Here is an 18,133-nt window from a genome sequence, read left to right on the forward strand (position 1 = left end):
GGAGTGTTTTCAGGAATTAAGATATTAGGAGTGAAGCCCTGGACAGAGATGATGGAGGTGGGAACTGGAGAGGAAAGATTAATAAGGATACATTTCAAAGGCTTCTGTGGTTTAGCGGGACTCAAGGTCACTGCACTGCATAGCTCCAGGGCGAGAGTGGGGGTTGTTTTCAGTTACCATTTGTTAGCAAGAAACTTGGATATTCTTTTTCTGTAAGTATGGGAACATTCAGCCTAACTGTGCTGATTAATAGGCTATGTCAGCTGAAGCTACTTCCTTGGGAATCAGGTCTTTCCACAGCCTTGAGGGTTTTGAGCCACATAAACCTTCAAGAACTAGAGGACCCTAAGACCATAACTGCTATATACAGAGCTGACCCAGAGTCCATTCTCACACTGTGGCTGAGGACCACTCTCCAAATCATGGCCCTTTGCATCACCTTTGGTCCAAACCAAACCACACTCACCAAACAGAATAAATCTCTGTCAGTAGGATAGTTGTGTCTGATGATCTTTCTCAGATCCATCCCCACCCACATTTGTAGAGTTGATCCTAATTGATTCCAAGCATTTTCTTTTGTCTTGTCTTGTCTTGTCTTGTCTTGTCTTGTCTTGTCTTGTCTTGTCTTGTCTTGCCTTCCCTTCCCTTCCCTTCCCTTCCCTTCCCTTCCCTTCCCTTCCCTTCCCTTCCCTTCTCTTCTCTTCTCTTCTCTTCTCTTCTCTTCTCTTCTCTTCTCTTCTCTTCTCTTCCCTTCTCTTCCCTTCTCTTCTCCTCTCTTCTCCTCTCTTCTCCTCTCTTCTCTTTTCTCTCTTCTCCTCTCTTCTCCTCTCTTCTCCTCTCTTCTCCTCTCCTCTCCCCTCCCCTCCTCTCCCCTCTTGTCTCCTCCCCTCTCCTCTCCTCTCCTCTCCTCTCCTCTCCTCTCCTCTCCTCTCCTCTCCTCTCCTCTCCTCTCCTTTCCTTTCCTTTCCTTTCCTTTCCTTTCCTTTCCTTTCCTTTCCTTTCCTTTTCTCTTTTAAGTAGGCTCCACACCCAGCACAGAGCCCAACACAGGGCTCCAGCTCACGACCCGGAGATCAAGACCTGAGCTGAGATCAAGAGTCAGATGTTTAACCGACTGAGCCACCCAGGCACCCCCACCCAAGCATTTTCTTGAAACCAACACCACGTAACAGAAGTTCAAGGCAGGGCATATGTTCTATTAGAGCTTCCCTGGGAGGCTGAGAACTCAATGATGTGTTTTAGCTACAAATGAAGCCGCTTAGGGGGTTCACTTAATGAACCCATTGTATTCCTAGATAGTCAGTACCCTCAAATAAAGAAAACTGAGGACAACAGTACCTGCCAGGAATGGATCCACCATACTGACAGCATTTCCCCCACATAGTCACTTATCTTAACAACTGAAACTACAAGATCCATGGAACTCATAAGTGGCTTTCTGGGACATTTGCCTTGGGTTCCAGGGTGCCACTCCTTGGCTTAAATGTAACATTTAAGCAAGAATTCTGTCCTTGGAATGGTTTTCTTGAGACATCTGGATAGTGTGGTTTATTATATAAAAAGGAACTCCCACTTAGAACTATACTTCTCTTAAGTCAAGATTTCCTTTATCTTTTGGCTCTTTGCTCTACTGAAAAATAGTTCATTGTCTGACTGAGCTTTACCACCCAAAGGGTGAAAATCTCAGTTTCTGTTGAGGTGATTTCCTTGCACTTCCGTGAAATGTTCCATTGAGAGATGCTTGATTGGGCCTGTATTTCTTGGCTTCAAATTAAAAGCTATTATTTCTTTAGTCCCAGGAGTTAATTTTGCAAATATGGCTTTCATTTAGAGCTGTTAATTCAGATAAGCATCCCTAAAGCATTTACTGGCTTCAGCTGATGGAGAAATCACATGAATGAGAATGCCCACCATTCGTCAGTCTGATAACCAGGGAATATAGCAGCTAGAAGCAAAACGGTGTTCCCCATCATTCAACTGTGTCACTAACATCACAGAAATCACCAGTGGCTATCAGGAAATCATGTAACATCTCTGTATCAACATTCTTCCAAGGCATAATTCAATCAACATGTATGTAATCTTTGAGAAAGAATTAATAGCCATTTAATTTTGTTTTCATTGTATATCTTTCATTGCTTTATGTCCTTTGGCATGGGATTTAAATTAGCTGAGAATAATAAAATCTTGAGCATTCAGAGGGGAAAGAACCCAGCCAAATTTCCTCAGAGTAAGTGAGGAAATATATGTAAAACCCTCACACAGGAGCTGGCACACTGTAAATTAGCAGTAAATGTTATTTGCCTCCTGCCTTCCCCAAGTGAGGAAGAAACTGAGAGGTTCAGTGAGTTGCCGAGGGCTATATATTTAGAAGGTGCCAGAGCCAGGATTAGGATTCCTGTCTTCTGATTCATAGTCCAGTTCTTTCTCCACTGTACTATTCAGGGCTGTAAAATATTATTAACTGCTGTGGCCAAATTATCCTCCCTATTAATATCACCATCTTTAATCCAGGCACATAACTTAGGATTCTTCTATAAGTTAGGAACCACTGGAAACTGGGCGACCAATGGCATTTTCTTCTGGCACTCATGACGGTTTTCTAATTGGCACTCTCATGCCCTGTAAGTAATAATGCAGCTTCCAGAAGTCATTCACTCGTTTAGTTTGTGTTGAGCCTCTTCATTATACCGGATCTTGGGAATAAGTGGTAAACGAAATAAACATGGTTCTTGCCTTTGCAAAGCTTGCACACACAGATGCTTATCTGGATTAACAACTCTAAATAAGAGCTTTATTTTCAAAATGAACTCCTGGGACAAGGGAATTTATATAATTTATGTCATTTTCAAGAAGACATTGGGAGAATTGGGTGCCGTGAGTAGCCTAACTGTTAAGAAAGCAAAGATTCCTGGGGTGACTGGGTGGCTCAGTTGGTTGAGCATCTGATTTCAGCTCAGGTCATGATCTCATGGTGTGTGGGTTTGAGCCCCGCATCGGGCTCTGTGCTGACAGCTCAGAGCCTAGAGCCTGCTTCGGATTCTGTGTCTCCCCCTCTCTCTGCCTCTCCCCCACTCACACTCTATCTCTCTCTGTCTCTCAAAAATGAATAAGAATTAGAAAAACTAAAAAAGAAAGAGATCCCCAAACATTTAGGGTCTCCTAGTTCTATGTCTTCTTTCACAAAAGCCACCCTTGGAACTCAGGAAGATAGGCAAAGTGAAATCATTAAAGACATGTTATTAATCCAATGAATACATATTGAATACCTATATCATAGCAAATATTTTGCCAATTCCAAGGTGACAAAGATGAATGAGATTCAGTCTTTGCTTAAATCTCTTGCAGGTGAGATAGACAAGAAAATAGGAAGTGAGATACAGTCTGAACAGCGTCACGATGGGGCAAATGTAGCAAACCGTAGGTAGCATAGACAGTGACTACTCCCACTGGGGAAGGCTTAGCTGAGGAAGTGATACCTGAGGGGATTCCTAGTACAGGGGAAGGAGTTTGCCACTGAAAAAGAAGGAAAAGCATATAAAGCTGAGCAAAACATATGCAAAGGCCCAGTGACACAAGTGTATGCTGTGTTTGTGCAACTGTGGGTAGTATGTAGAACCAAAACCAGATAAAAGGTTTTGTAGAAAAGGAAACCAGATAAAACATTCTCATGGTATTTGGCTCCTCAGATGATTTTTACATCAACGGTTCATTCAATTGACAGTTCACCAATATTTATGGAGTTCCCACTATTTGTGTGGCAGGTTGGTGGGTCCTACAGAGGCTATATGGAAAGGAGTCAGCACTGAATCCTCCCCTCAATGGGTCACAGATTTGTGGTGGGGATAATATGTGCCCATATGAGTTGTAACATGAGGAAATAACCTTAAAGGTACAAACAAGGCACCATGGGATATTAGAAGAGGGGTCAATTTTAGCTAACATGATGACATCCTTCGCAGAAGATGGCATTTGACCTTTGAAGTTTTGATTCTGACACCGATTCCAATGTGTGGATTTTTTTCCCCACACATCCAAGCAATTTTTCCTTAACATCAGCTGAGTGTCTTGCAGTTCAATTCAATTCTGACCTGTCTACTTGGAGATAGCATCAGATCCCACAGGTTGAGGGCTCAGTCCTGTAAGACGACTCACCACTTCAGACACTGGTTGCAAGTCCAGTTTGCTACCTGTACCTCTGACCCACCAACTACAGATCAGAGGTTCCCATGACCCCTCTAGCCAGTTTGCTAGACTGGCTCACAGAACTCAGAGAAAAATTTTCCCTACTAGAATATTGGTTTATTATAAAAGGATATAATTCAGTAAGAGCCAAATGGAAGAGAGGCATAGGGCAAGGTATGTGGGAAAGGGCAACAAGTCTTCCATTTCTTGGAAGGTGCCCCTTTCCCCAGTCTCCTTGCATTCACCAACCTGGAATGCAAGGAAACACTCCAAACCTGGTCCTTTTGGGTTTTTATGGAGGCTTCATTACATAGCCACGATTGATTAAATCATTGGCCGCTGGTGACTGAACTCAGTCTCCAGCTCCTCTTGTCTCCCCAGAGGTCTGAGGAGGGCTGAAAGTGTCAACCCTCTAATCATGTGGTTGGTTTCCCTGGCAATTAGCCCCCATCCTTAGGTTACCTAGAGACTTTCCATAAGTCTCCTCATTAACATAACACAGGACACTTTTTATATCTCTCTTCACTTACAAAATTCTTAGAGTTTTAGGATCTGGTAATAGGAATGAAGACAAAGATCAAATACAGATTTCTTGCAGCAGCGCCTAGGTAGCTCAGTTGGTTGAGTGTTCGACTCTTGATTTCAGCTCAGGGCATGATCTCACAGTTCTGGGACTGAGCCCTGAGGCATGTTCCATGGTGAGTGTGGAGCCTGCTTAAGATGCTTAAGATTCTCTCTCCTCAAAAAAAAAAAAAAAAAAAAAAAAAGATTCTCTCTCCTCAGTGTGGAGATTAAGATTCTCATTCTCCCTCTGCTCCTCTCCCACTTGCACGCACACTCTCTCTCTAAAATAAATAAATAAATAAATAAATAAATAAATAAATAAATAAATAGATAGATAGATAAATAAATAAACAAGCATAGATATGTATTTCTTATCATAAATTACAATATCATAGAAAGGTAGGTGATATTTACATGTGTGAATTTGTGTGGGAGAGTTTCCTTTTCAGAGGAATAGCCTGAGCAATATCAAGAAAGGAATAGGACCTGTTCAAGGAAAAATAGGCGATCAAGTCTGGCCTTGTCAAAGTACAAGTTCCTTCCTTCCTTCCTTCCTTCCTTCCTTCCTTCCTTCCTTCCTTCTTTCCTTCCTTCCTTCTTTCCTTCCTTCTTTCCTTCCTTCCTTCCTTCCTTCCTTCCTCCCTCCCCCCCCTCCCTCTCCCCCTGCCTCCCTTCGTTCCTCCTTCCCTCCCTGCCTCTCTTCCTCCCTCCCTCCCTTCCTTCCTTCTTTCCTTCCTTCCTTCCTTCCTTCCTTCCTTCCTTCCTTCCTTCCTTTTTTCATTCTTTGTTTCAGTAAGTATTTGCTGAGAGCTTAGCATATGAAGGGCCGTCCTGGGTTCCAGAGATCCTGTAGTAAACAAGTTGTTCCCTGCCTGCATAAATTTTATATTTAAACTAAGGAGCTCTATACTGAACACTAATTACTGCCTGTTTTAATTACAATTTTAAAGTGCTGCTAAGGAGAAGTACAAGATACGTGAGATCCAACAGCCAGTCAATGGTTTGAGATGAAATGTCAGGGAGGAATTCTGACAGATAAGCTGGGAAAAGTATGTTGAGGCCAAAGAGCAGAGGACTTTGAATGCTCAGCTAAGGAGTTTGGAATTTTATCTCTTACTTTTCCTGAAAAACAGCCCTCAGTATTACTGCAGGTGTTATCAGCAGATGAAATAGTGGAAAGAGAATGCGCTTTGGATTCAGAAAGACAGCATTGAATCTCAACCATGTCAATTACAAACCATGTATGCTCCAGCATATTTCTTAACCTCTTAACTACTCTGCTTCAGTTTTCTTATCCTTAAAATGAGATGATTGTATTCTCAGTGGAAGCTAAGAAGTACGTAGCATGATGTCTAGCCGAAAAAAAGTAATCATTGGATGGCAATGACACAGAGGGTTTAAAAGTACCTTGCCTAGAATGACCTAGCTAGTAAATGTTTGGTAAACATGAATCCTTCCCATTAGACTCTGCAGCTGTCACGTCACGTATGCTACCTGGAAGCTAGATGACCCCTAATAGATCACGGATGGATCTGGTGCTCTTAAGAACCTAGAAAGAAAACTTGTGGCCATACCAGTGGAGAGACCCTTTCTTAACAACATCTTTGCAGGCTATTCTCTGTCATTTATAATTTGGCTTCTTCCCCAAACTTGGTTGTAGATCAGAATTCATAGATTTATGTAAAAAATACAGATTCTCAGGCCTCATCCCAGATATGCTGAAATAGACTCTCCAGGGATGGGAAAGGGAATCATATTTTTAATAGCTCCCCAAGTGAGAACATTGCTCATCTATGCTTGAGAACCACTGACTGGCCTAGAGTCTCAGTCCCTTGCTTGTTGCTAATATGCTATTGCTCTTTAGTGGGCCAGACAGCCCTCTATTCTAACAGTTCTGAAAATGGGCCCCCCAGACTGGCAGCATCAGCACCATGAGTGATCTTTTAGAAATGCACACTCTCCAGCTCATCCCAGGGCAGTTTGCTCAAAGACCCTGGGGGTTGGGTTCAGTGGGGGTCTTGGTAAGCCCTCTAGGTGATTTCTGATGACCCTAAAGTGTGAGGGCTACTGCTCTATACTATTTGGGCAGGCTCTTCTGTAATGCACTGGGTAGAAGTTCTGCAAAGCATGAAAAGGTTGGTAAGACCAGCAAAATTGGGCGGTAGGGTTGAGAAATAAACAAGGAAGAAAAACAAAAAAGAAAAGGAGGAGCCCCAGTACTCCTGGAGCACAAGTTTGTTTGCTACTTTTATTGGACTCTTAATATCAGCAGGCTTGTTACAATGTAGAATAATGCCCGTTCCTCTGTGAAAGACCACTCCTTATGTTAAGCAACCTGGATTCCTGTTCTGTGTCTTTTGGCGACTGACTTCACGTCTCTGGGTCTCAGTTTCCTGAAGCGCAAAAGGGAGGCCCAGACTGATTGGTCTCTCAGGACCCCTTTGTCTGGCATAACTTTCTACCACACTACCAAAGGAATTGGGATCCACTCTGACATTTGGTGTTATTCCTGAGCAAGCCTATTGTCTGAGGGCCTTTTGGAACTGTGAAACCTAAAACAGAGGGGCTGGTTAGGGACCTGGAGTAAACGACTTCCTTCCCGAAGAGTTGGAGCATCCAGGAGGCTGTGCGTGGGGAAATTCCGGGCCATCTGGATGTCAGAGGATTGCAGTCATCCACCAGTGTTACAGGAGCCTGCCTTCCGGAGACAGCATGATGTCATTTGATAGCTCATTATGACCTGGGAAACTCCTCAGTGATCATGGGCTGGGGTGAGGTGTGGGGGTGTGGGGGGGAGGGGAACATGGGGGTGATAGTGATACAAAGACTCAGGCCTTCTTTTCTGTCTCCACAGGAGGTCCCCAGCTGCTGCTAGTCAGCCACCTGTCTCCAGAGTAAACCTGCAAGGTAAGCACCGTCATGAGGCCTAAGTCCGTGTTTCAGAATCATAACACGTGTCATTTGTTCAGCAGCTGTTTTAGAATGATGGCACTTACTTGCATATCAGGGTCCTCCAAAGTCTCTCGATGACTTTTTTCAAAGACATAGTAGAGTTTTACTTCTTTCCCTGTAAAACCAAATGAAAAGCAGTATTAAACAATTGTCCCATCATGTGCAGGCCTAGGTTTTCAGGGTGCGATGGATGTGTGGTATTGCTGCACCCCAGGAGAGAGACAGAAGGCAGAGCTGGATTGACACTGCAAAGCGACCTCAGCTTGCTGGCCCCGGTGTGCTCAGGAGAGCTAACTTCAAAGACCGTCAGGGGCCCCCTGGTTGGCCCCACAGAGCATATTAGTGGTTTTCCTCTTAGCGTCAACTATAGGTCCCACTTGAGTCTACATCCTTTCCAGGTGTGAAACCAAAGGCTGTTCCAGGTCACAAATCATTTCCCTTGGAGGTCATCCAACTTTGTTCCTCAGATATGTGTGTGTGTGTGTGTGTGTGTGTGTGTGTGTGTGTTTAAGAAACCTAACCTCTCATCTTTCAGTGCTGTGCATATGCTTTACATGCAGAGTTGAAAGCTATGTAGGGGAGGGGCTACCCTGAAGGAACACCAGGGAGATGGATTGAACATAAACTGTATGTGACAAAAGATGCAACCTGTTATGTGGCATTGTTTCCAAGTCCAAAATGGAGTTTCCCCCTTGAATCTACCCCCACTAGCGTAGCGGTAGGCCTGAGTAAAAACCACAGGAGAAACGAATAAGTTGAGCTCTATTGAGATTGCCTGACACCAAACAGCACTGCCTGGTACACTTCTCTGTTTCCAGCTTCGGTATTCCCTTTGCTTTATACTTAACCATCTTCCTTCCTTGCATGTAGTGTTCTCTGGCTGGCATCACAGCCACGTGAATAACGGACATAATACAGAAGCCCACCTTCTAAAGAAAGGAACAAAAACATAGGTTCCATTGACTCCTTGGCTTCTAAAGTATTTATAGTACACACCTTTAAACCTATTTTTATTAGAAAAAGACTGAGAACAAGAATAAAAGTGAAAGGAAGATATTAAGTAAAAGTAAATTTGCCTGTAGACCCCCATGGTATGAAATGGAGAGAAGAAAATAGTGCTCTGTCCAGGGGCTTCAAAAACCTGCTGTGCTGATGTACCGTTTCCTTTAGAAGTTTGATAAAAGGAAACTCCATAGAGGGTTGTACCATATAACTGGTGTTACATAGTCGGTGATCAAAGGAGGTGGTTTTGAAACTCCTTTATCATTTCATCATATTAGCCTACCAGTGAGACACCTTTGCTCACATTTCTGTTCGCCAAATTCGCTCCAAAGCCTTTGACAGCAATTCGAATATTTAAACTGTTTTCTTTTTTTTTTGTAATAAATACTGACACACATTCAGAGAATCTGTGATATTTATGGCTCTATAAATTAGCTCATTAGCTAGAGATGTTGCTGGAAAGATCATTTTGTGATTTTTGGCACAGTGACTACAGCTCGGCAACTAGAGATTCTTTGGCTAAATTCTTTAAAACAATGGAGCAAAGAAATAACAATACCACTTAGGCAATTTGTTTTTGTCTGTCTTTGTGGCAAACTACAAAAATTCTGGCTTTTCATCGGGAAGAGAATGTAGCGATACCAATTATTACGTAATTATAGGTTTCAAAATCTCCTTAACGCTTAAGCCCAGTCAGAAGAGGAAGGAGGATACACACATCCTGTGTTTTGTTCTTATTATCAGCTTAAATAAGTCAGGCAGATTTTTCCTGGTATTTTAATATTTATCAGCGTGTGACAAAGAGGTGTGTTTAAATAGAAAGTTTAAAAGGGAATGAAAAGTAAGTGGCTCCAAGCAAACCGCATTGAAGGCTGAAGCAGTGCTTTCAAAGATGATTTTTCATGATAATAAGATCAGGTTTTCATTTATCATCAACTCAAGTTGGGCTCATGTATTTCAATTGAGATCTAAGATAAAAGATACAAGAAACCCACGATCATTTAAACAGATTTAGCAGCAATCTAATTTGTTAGGAAATCCTGACTATTCTTGTACAAAGAGCAAGGTATAAGAGAGAGAGAGAAAGAGACAGAGAGAGAAAGAGAAAAAGCCAAATACTTTTAAGAGGTTTTTTTTTTTCCATGCATCTAAATGAAGGAAATGCAATTCATTTCAAAAAGACAATTGTCAGGACTTGTGGCTAAATTGGTGCATTGGGTCTTACAAATTGATCACTGACTGAAATTATTCATGGGGGACATAAAAGCAAATCACTTAGTCTTCTATACCTTTATTTTCACTGTCGAAACAAGGTCATTCTTTTCAGTTCTCATGGTGCAACACGAATTTCCCTCCTCTGCAAAGACATCCCAGTATTTTTTTTTAAATCAGTGTAATTGCTCCTTTTTTAATTTTTTTTTATTTTTTTTTATTTTTTTATTATTTATTATTATTTTTTTTTTTTGCACTATGGCAACAATTCCATTCTAGATTGTGTTCTAATTCATGGCTTATGGATCTCCTGCAATGGAGCACTTTGAAGTCAGGCGCTGTGCCTTATTCATCCCCTGATTGTTCAAAACTCATTAACATAGCTATTTTCACCTACTAGGAAGACAGTAAATCTTGATGTGGTCAGTATTGCATAAGTATGTGGGGTTTACTTTAAGAAAAAATGTTCATAAATTAAATTTTAGTTATGAATCAATATTTTCATCTCTATGAGTATGAAAAATATTTAACTGTGGTTTTTTTTTTTTACTATTAAAAAACATCAGTTATTCCACTGGAATTAAAAAGGTTTTGAAACACACTTTGTAACAGTATATATATGTACATATATATTTGTGTGGTCATACAGGTTTTGACAAAAAGAGTTAAATACAAAAAGTTGGCATTTGGTAAAGTATTGAGAATTTAAAATCCAGAAAGTATAGTAGCATAGAAATGATATACTCCCGATTTAAGGAGAAAGATGCACTAAATCCTGCTGGGGGTGTTGAAAATGCTAATGCTATAAAGTCAGGCAAACATCTTAATTTTTATCATGTTTTACTTTTTCACAAGCAGGAATTCTAGGCTTTTCTACATGATGCATGAGGATTGGAACAGAAAGGGAGAAAAAATAGAAGAAAGAGCACCCCAAAACAAAGCAGGGTTCTATCATCTGTACACATTCAACATGGAAACTGGAAGTAATTTTCAGGATTTCAGGCCTCAAAACTATTTCAACTGAAAAAATCAGATAATTGAGGAAAATCAATGTGTGTGTGTGTGTGTGTGTGTGTGTGTGTGTATGCATGTGCATGAGTGGGTGGGTGAGTGTGTGTGTGCATGTGTGTGTAGGATAATTGTCTCACTTTTTCCAACCATCCTATCCCTTGGCTTTGCATGCATTTCAATAGTGAGTACAGATATGTCGTGGAAAGAATTCCCTGAAAGGATAAATCATCAAGTGTTCACTGCCTTTACCAAATGACTCTTTGCTTTATAAAAGGATTAGGCAAGTATTCCTTTTAATGGCCAGCACCTCCGATTCATATAAATGTGACTTGACCTTTAATATATATCATATATACAACATTTTAGCAGTCAAATTGATGTGTAAGGTGGGATATTCTATATTAATCTTCTAAAATTTAGCAATAAACATGTTGAGTAAGAGCATTGCCAATATAATAGATCAGATGATATGAAGAACAACCCCCCCCCCCAGACCCATGGGTCTTTGGAAATGACAGCATGACTAGAAAATTGCCTGAGGACTTCAAGCCAGACTGCTGCAGACCCAGAGCCTTTCCCAGCCTGGGTCTCCATAGCCCTGGTTGATGGTGGTTTTCAACACCAGCCAATTAGATGTTTTTCAAGAAATGCCTGTATGTGGAGAAATAAGATGTGATATTACAGGACTTTCTGGTATGTCTGAAATAGGTTGGCCTAAGTGAAAAACAGACTTAATTAATTTTTTTCAGTGCTCATGGGAATCCCTTTCTTCTATTATGTGTCCAGGCCATTCTGGGGGAGGAAATGAGTCTTTACCAGTTGATAAAACAGAAGAAGGGTACTTCTGCTAAGAAGCCTATTTCTCAGTATGAGTTCCTCCCATATCTGTGCTTGGTTGTAAATATCCCCTGGAAGGTTCATGGGGGTGTGCCAGATGCAGGGTCTGCTTGAGGAGTGGACAAGGGGCTCAGAGAGTTGTCTTGGATTCTAAGAATTTCAAAAAGTCATGACATTGATTGAGTTCTCATTCTTTGCCAGGGCTGCCAGGGCTTAGGATGAGAGACCAACTGTGTGTGCTCGAGTAAAGGGCTCTCTCTCTGAGAACCACAGCAGTGGCCTGAGAGCCGGCCTGTGTCAGATGACTGGAAATGAAGCCTGGCATAAGCAGGACATTTGCTTGGTTTCTACATTAAGCAAGAACTCTGGAACAGGATTACAACACTTAGGGACAAATACGAATAAAATCAATTGTGTTACCAAAGGCTGTGGCCACACATGATAAAGGAGAGATTGGGGGAGGAGGGCGGATAACAAAAAAAAAAAAAAAAAAGAGACAGAGAGAGAGGGAGAGAGAGAGAAAGAGAGAAAAGGAGAAGAGAAAAAAAGAAAGGAAAAGAAAAAGAAAAAAATAGAAATGTCAGATAATTTTTTCATTAGTGTTCTGATTCTCCTGTGGCCTGAATTATTGGGATAATTGCCTTAATGACTCACCTGGAGTGTTTAAGCAGCCTGCATACAAAGTGATAGGGCAAATGCACTAGAAAAGCCCCAGTAATTCTGGGAATAATTCCCCAGATGGTTGTTTTATAAGAACTGCTTTTGTCTAAAATAGTCCTCTTCTGAACATTTACCCCCAGAGCATCAACATTGAGCTATTTATATTGATCTGCAATTATTTCATATATGTCTAAAATTAAGTGTGGGTAGTTGCAAAAACATTGACAAGTCAACTAAAGTGTGAAGAGTTAAAATGTTACCCTTGAGCAAACATTGCCAAAAATAAAGCCCTGCCCATTAATGGCTATTTCACCAGTTGAAAATTAATTTCTAAATTTAGTGTGACCATTTCTTCGTATTAAATGGAACCAATGAAACCTGCAACATCTAATCTCTCACTTGCGGCCTAAAGACTTGAGTTCGTTCCGGGATGACTCCACTTCATGTTTTTGTACTGCTGAGAAACACCATCCACCCACCCACCCCTGAAAGTTGGAATCATGCATGTTAGTAAGTATTTCAGTTATGCTATTGACGTCAATGGAGTCATTAAATAGATTGCTGGCCCTCCCAGAGGCAAATCACTGCCAGGGACCTAGATACAGACACGTTTTTTACAAAGACAACCATCAGGTTTTGCTATAGCAGTAAGCCAGAGAAAGGGAAAAGTTTATACTGTAGCAGACCTATCTCCAAACACAGTTTATTTTTTTCTTTTCCATTTTAGTTCCGGCCTTTCTTTCTCTTTGGTTACAGTAGGCTCAGGCGATGCCCAGATATTGTGGCCTCCGTGTTTTGTGTGCGAAAGCATCTCCTATAATTGAGACCGTAAATAAAGGGTGGCACGCAACTTTTGCAAACATGTCTCACCTTTAGCTGTACACAGCCCATCTTGGTGTTTATTTGGTGGCATAAATTGTCCGGGCAAACCACTATTGTCCACCAGTAAGGCTGGGTCTGATATATAGTTCCCTGAATAAACAGTTTCCTCTGAACACACACACATATACACGCACGCTCAGTTTTGTCCTCTCTGCCACTTCTTTGCGGCTTCTAGCTACAGCCGTCCATTTATGAATCAACCTTTATGCAGCCTGCACCGTGCTGCGGGCTGGGGCTCCTGAGCAAAGGGTGGAGGAGGAGGCTAGGATGAAAGATTCACTTCTCTCAGCTGCCTCATCTGCAGAGCCGCCGCAGGAGACAGGAGGCTGCCCACGTGCCTGTGTCCTCCCAAACCCCAGCTGCTGCCTACCTCAAGCCTGGTCATGCAGCTCCCAGGCGTGTGGGAGAGAGCCCTTCAGGAAACATCTGTCTCCTTCTGGGTATTTTTGACAGCTCTATTTACCTGGACAGTCCCGGTTGTCAGAGCCAAAGATTCACCTCACACCTGGACTCTTCTGCCTCATAGGCTCAGAGTCAGGGAGCCACGTAGAGCAGACAGCTTTCTTCAGGTCTGGTCCTCTGAATCCATCATGTTGGCTTTAGCACCTGTCTCCCTCACAACCCACCCCCCCCCCCATGCTTCCTTACTCCAGCACTGCCCTACTTGCTTATCAGTTAGTATGCATATAAATGCCAGACATCTGACCACTCCTGGTAACTTGGGAGGTAAATCGGGAGGCCCAGCTCCATCCCCCCTCCACCATTGCTCCTTATTCTCTATTCCTGGCTTTGAATAGTGGCTTCACCATCTATCCTTTATCTCTGTCTTCACCTCAGACAGCCACTTCTTGCAGCCTTTTCTGTAATCATGCCCCCTCCTTTCTTCCCCACCCCCCTCTTCCTTAGTTCAGTGCTTCATCCTCCCATACCTAAACCAAGATGGCGGTCTTCCCACTTAGTTTATTGTCCTCAGTCCTTCCCCTCACTCTTTCCCCTCACTGCAACCCACCCTCCATTCTGGTACTAGAACTATTCTTCTAAAACCAGTCTTAAATTATTTCCTTAGTTGGCTGTGCTTTGCCTTTAAGTGGATCCCCGCTTCTTACCAATTCCTCCATAATTTGCTCCTAATTCCTTCTCTGTCCTCATCTTTTACTTTAACCCCTGCCCTCATGCACAGTTGATGGCTGAGGTGCCCTGAACATACTATCCTTCAAATATGCCAGGCTCTTCTTGCCTTTCTACCTTTGTACATACACTCCTTCTGTCTGGGCTGCCTTTTCCCAAAAATATTACTCACATATTCAGCTCAGGGATACTCTTACATTGTCAGGTGAACAACTTCTTTCCACTCGCTGATTCTTGGATTCTGGAGTCAGGATTAAACTAAATACATAGTCTCAAACCAGACCCTGATGTATAGTACATGCTTAGTAAATACTAATTCTTTTACCCATTTCCATCTGGAAAGTACATCCTCTTTCCTTCAAGATTCAGCATATGTACCATCTTCTGTATGTGCTCCCTGCAACTCATCCAAAATTACTCTCAGTTATTATCTTAATTATTATCTCAAAATCTCATTTGCTGTTCATGTCATATTCTGCTGTATTTATTTATTTGATTTGATTCCCTTTTAAACTAAGACTGTCCCAAGTTCAAGTACTAACCTTTTTTTTATATATCCCCAACTTATAAAATGTGACCCAGAACATAGTAAATGCTCAATAAATATTTATGGGCTAAACAAATACGAATGAGTATATGCTCATGCCTGAATCAGAAAGGACTAGAAATCTCATATTTGGCTTGTCTAAATATCTTCTAGCTCTTGGGCATTTACACAATGCTGACATTCCTGACTAATCTTGACTACGTGTGACTTTTCTCCCCTTAAAGTAAGCTCTTTATTATCCATTACTTCAGGAAGAAGTGGCAGGGTTAAATACAATTTAAAAAAACAACTAAATGTGACTGGCCTGTGACTCTGTGTTGTATACCCTTGGTGCCTAGCACAGTGCCTGGCTTGTGCAGGTATTCAATTAGTATATTGAATTGAATTGGGCTGGGAATCCCTGGGTCAATACTTTAGACAGATTATTTCTCTAAGACTCAGCATTCTTGTCTGGAAAGTGGGTATTTTAATATTCTATCTTGTAAGATTGCTATGAGGGCTAAATGACAAAAGCTATGTGTGTAGTGGTTAAAAGTGAAGACTCCAGAACCAAGCTGCCCCTTGCGAATCCCAGCTGCATTAGTGTGTGACCTTGGGACCAATTACTTAACCTCTCCATGTCCCAATCGCCCCGTCTCCAAAACTGGGATGGAAATTTTACATACCTTGTATGTTGGTTGTAACGATTAAACGTGTAAACATACAAAAAGCACTTAGAATAGCTCCTGACAAGTGTCAATAGTAGTATCATTTGATTAAACATGTTAATGCAACATGTTTCCCATAGCACCGAGCACATAGCAGGCCGTCAGCATGTCACAGCTAAGAGGCCAGGCCTGCTGGCCTAAGTAGGGAACCAAAACAGAAAGCCTTGTTCAGATCTGTCTCAAAGGTTCCGATCTACTTCCTTCCTATAGGAATACAGTCTAGAAGCAAGCTTTCTTTGAAGTTTAAGATTTGTTTCCCTTAAAACCATAAAAACCTGCTAATATGGAAATAGATTTGGAGCCGAAGGTAGCCACTATACGAGAGTGGCTCTTTCTCTTAACAGATTGCAGAGAATGGTCAGCTGGGATTCTGATAAACTGGATCTTAGCTAACGGAGACTTTTCTCTTGCTAAAATGAAGCCGGAGAGGACTTCACTTTGTAAGATCGATTAATTGCAGCTGTACACTCATTACAGTTGTATTTAAATACAATATTCAGGGCTTGGTGCACACCTGGACAGGCACAGGCTTTTCAGCCCAGGGCGTTCAGCAGAGAACACCAACAGGAGCTTCCCTTTGGCGAGAAAACTAAACCTCCTGGCAGAGTCCAGCTAGGGGAGGGCTTTGACTCTTTTTGGAAAGACTCTTCTGCCCTGTCTCAGTTACTTCTGAGAATGGGAAGACCCCCTCGTACCCCCTATACCCCTTTCTCTTCTCTTTACCGGGGGTGGGAGGAGGTAGGTAAGAAGGAGGTCAGGGTTGGCCTAGAGCAGAATGAACATGGATGTTGGGAAACAAAGGAGGCAGGAAGAGGATCTTCTAACTTCTCTGTTTTCTCCGGCCTGCATCCTCAAGACCACATGATCCTGGGGGCAGGGTGAATTCTGCTTGCTTGCTTCTGATCATCCGCTGGCCAGCACTTTATGGAGTTGCCTTTAGCGCTATTCTCAGAATCCAGGAGCATTTCAGGGAAGTCTTTCACCCAAGAGAAGAGCAACAAAGCAGGGACTGTCCCCCTGAAACAGAGAACAGGCGAGAGAACTCACTGGATCTTTTTTCTTAGTTTATTGTCTTGACTTGCTCCCAACCGGAGCTGTTGACAAGTACCAAAAGTCACCCCTCGGAGTTTTGTATACTTTTCCTACCTCCTCTTTGGCTGTGTCCATGGTGTGAGTTGGGGCCATCACGATTATCCATGGAGGCAGCCAGGTCAGATAATGCAGTGTTGCCCCTATGCCCTCAGCTATGCTTTGACTTCAAATTTCCAGAGTGTAGTCTGGTTAATACTACCTGCCTAGTAAACTGTATAATTTGCAAATCCCACCTGCCTGCCTCTGATGGCAGGAGAGGAAAAGAGCTAGCAGTTATTCAACTCCTCTTATGTGCCAGGCACTGGGCTAGGCCCTCTGCGTACATTATCTTACCTAATTCTCAGAAGTGAAGTGTTCTGCAGATTATTGTCTGATTTTACAGGTTTAGAAAAGGAGGCTCAGGGAATACATGGGGTCTACTCAAGACCACATAGTTAGTCAGTGACAAAATCGGAACTGAAACCTAGATCTGTATTTCTTGAAAACACATGCTCTTTCCTCTAGTCTAGACCACGCTGTCCCTGCCCCCACCCCATTGTCAACCTCGGAAGTTGTAACTGACGGAAAGGGGGCTGGTGAGGATTTCACAACAAGAGAGCAAACAAATATACTGAACTATCTACAGCTTTAATAATTACTATGAAATAATCTTCTTTAATTCCTTTGTTATCAATCCGTTTTATTGTAATAAAAAATGTGCAAATCTTGAGAGAAATGTCTCATACATGTCCATTATTCATTTATTAATTTATTTTGTAAATGTTTATCAGATGCCTACCATATAAGAAACATCGTGTTAGACCCTGGAGATATAGTAATGGGGAAGAGAATGAATTTAGAGCCTGACCTTGTGGACCTTACAGCCCAGGAAATATTAATTAAATAAACACATGATTACATGTTTGATCACTATAGTGAAGAAAAGTACAGAATACTATAATATTGTCTCACCTGTAAAAATGGGAATAATACTACTACCTACCATTAGGATTGTTGTAGTATCTAAATAAGCTATTATATGTAAAGCATTTAGAATACTGTCTGGCATCCAGTATTAGTTAATGTTTACTCTAATTATTATTATCACTAGTTATTGGGATTAATGTAAATTAGGAAACAGGGAAGGCCTTTGTGAATAATCTTGAACTTGAGACCTACACATTGAGCAGGAGCTGGGTGGGCAGAGACAGTAACTAATACCTCAAAGGTGCTATAGACTGAGATCTGGATCGACAGGGTGGCAGTGAGGGTCAAGACCAAAGAAGCTGAGAGAGGCCAGTCAAGCAGAGCATTTGTAGGCCACGGTGAAATGTGTAGATCTTATACTAAATTACATGGGGTGCCGTTAAGGAAT

General features: G+C 41.9%; 1 protein-coding gene and 1 long non-coding RNA gene across 4 annotated transcripts in view; one reads left to right on the plus strand and one right to left on the minus strand.

The window, feature by feature from the left end:
* The window catches only part of PDE4B (phosphodiesterase 4B), a 434,617-nt gene that overhangs the window by 322,706 nt on the left and 93,778 nt on the right, over nt 1-18,133 (plus strand). For 2 of the 3 annotated variants that reach the window (XM_042997497.1, XM_042997498.1), the window contains one exon: nt 7,604-7,656. In XM_042997497.1, the coding sequence (XP_042853431.1) occupies nt 7,604-7,656 (53 nt within the window). Of the gene's footprint in view, nt 1-7,558; nt 7,657-12,763; nt 12,934-18,133 lie in introns of those variants that run through there. The other variant, XM_042997501.1, reaches the window with a different exon arrangement.
* LOC122241421 lies at nt 6,984-13,908 on the minus strand. Its single transcript, XR_006221555.1, has 4 exons — nt 13,769-13,908; nt 7,746-7,816; nt 7,328-7,649; nt 6,984-7,142 (listed from the first exon to the last, which is right to left on the minus strand). It is a non-coding gene; the product is annotated as an uncharacterized LOC122241421 (long non-coding RNA).

The sequence above is a fragment of the Panthera tigris genome, chromosome C1 (genome assembly GCF_018350195.1).
Source record: "Panthera tigris isolate Pti1 chromosome C1, P.tigris_Pti1_mat1.1, whole genome shotgun sequence".
Taxonomy (NCBI): domain Eukaryota; kingdom Metazoa; phylum Chordata; class Mammalia; order Carnivora; family Felidae; genus Panthera; species Panthera tigris.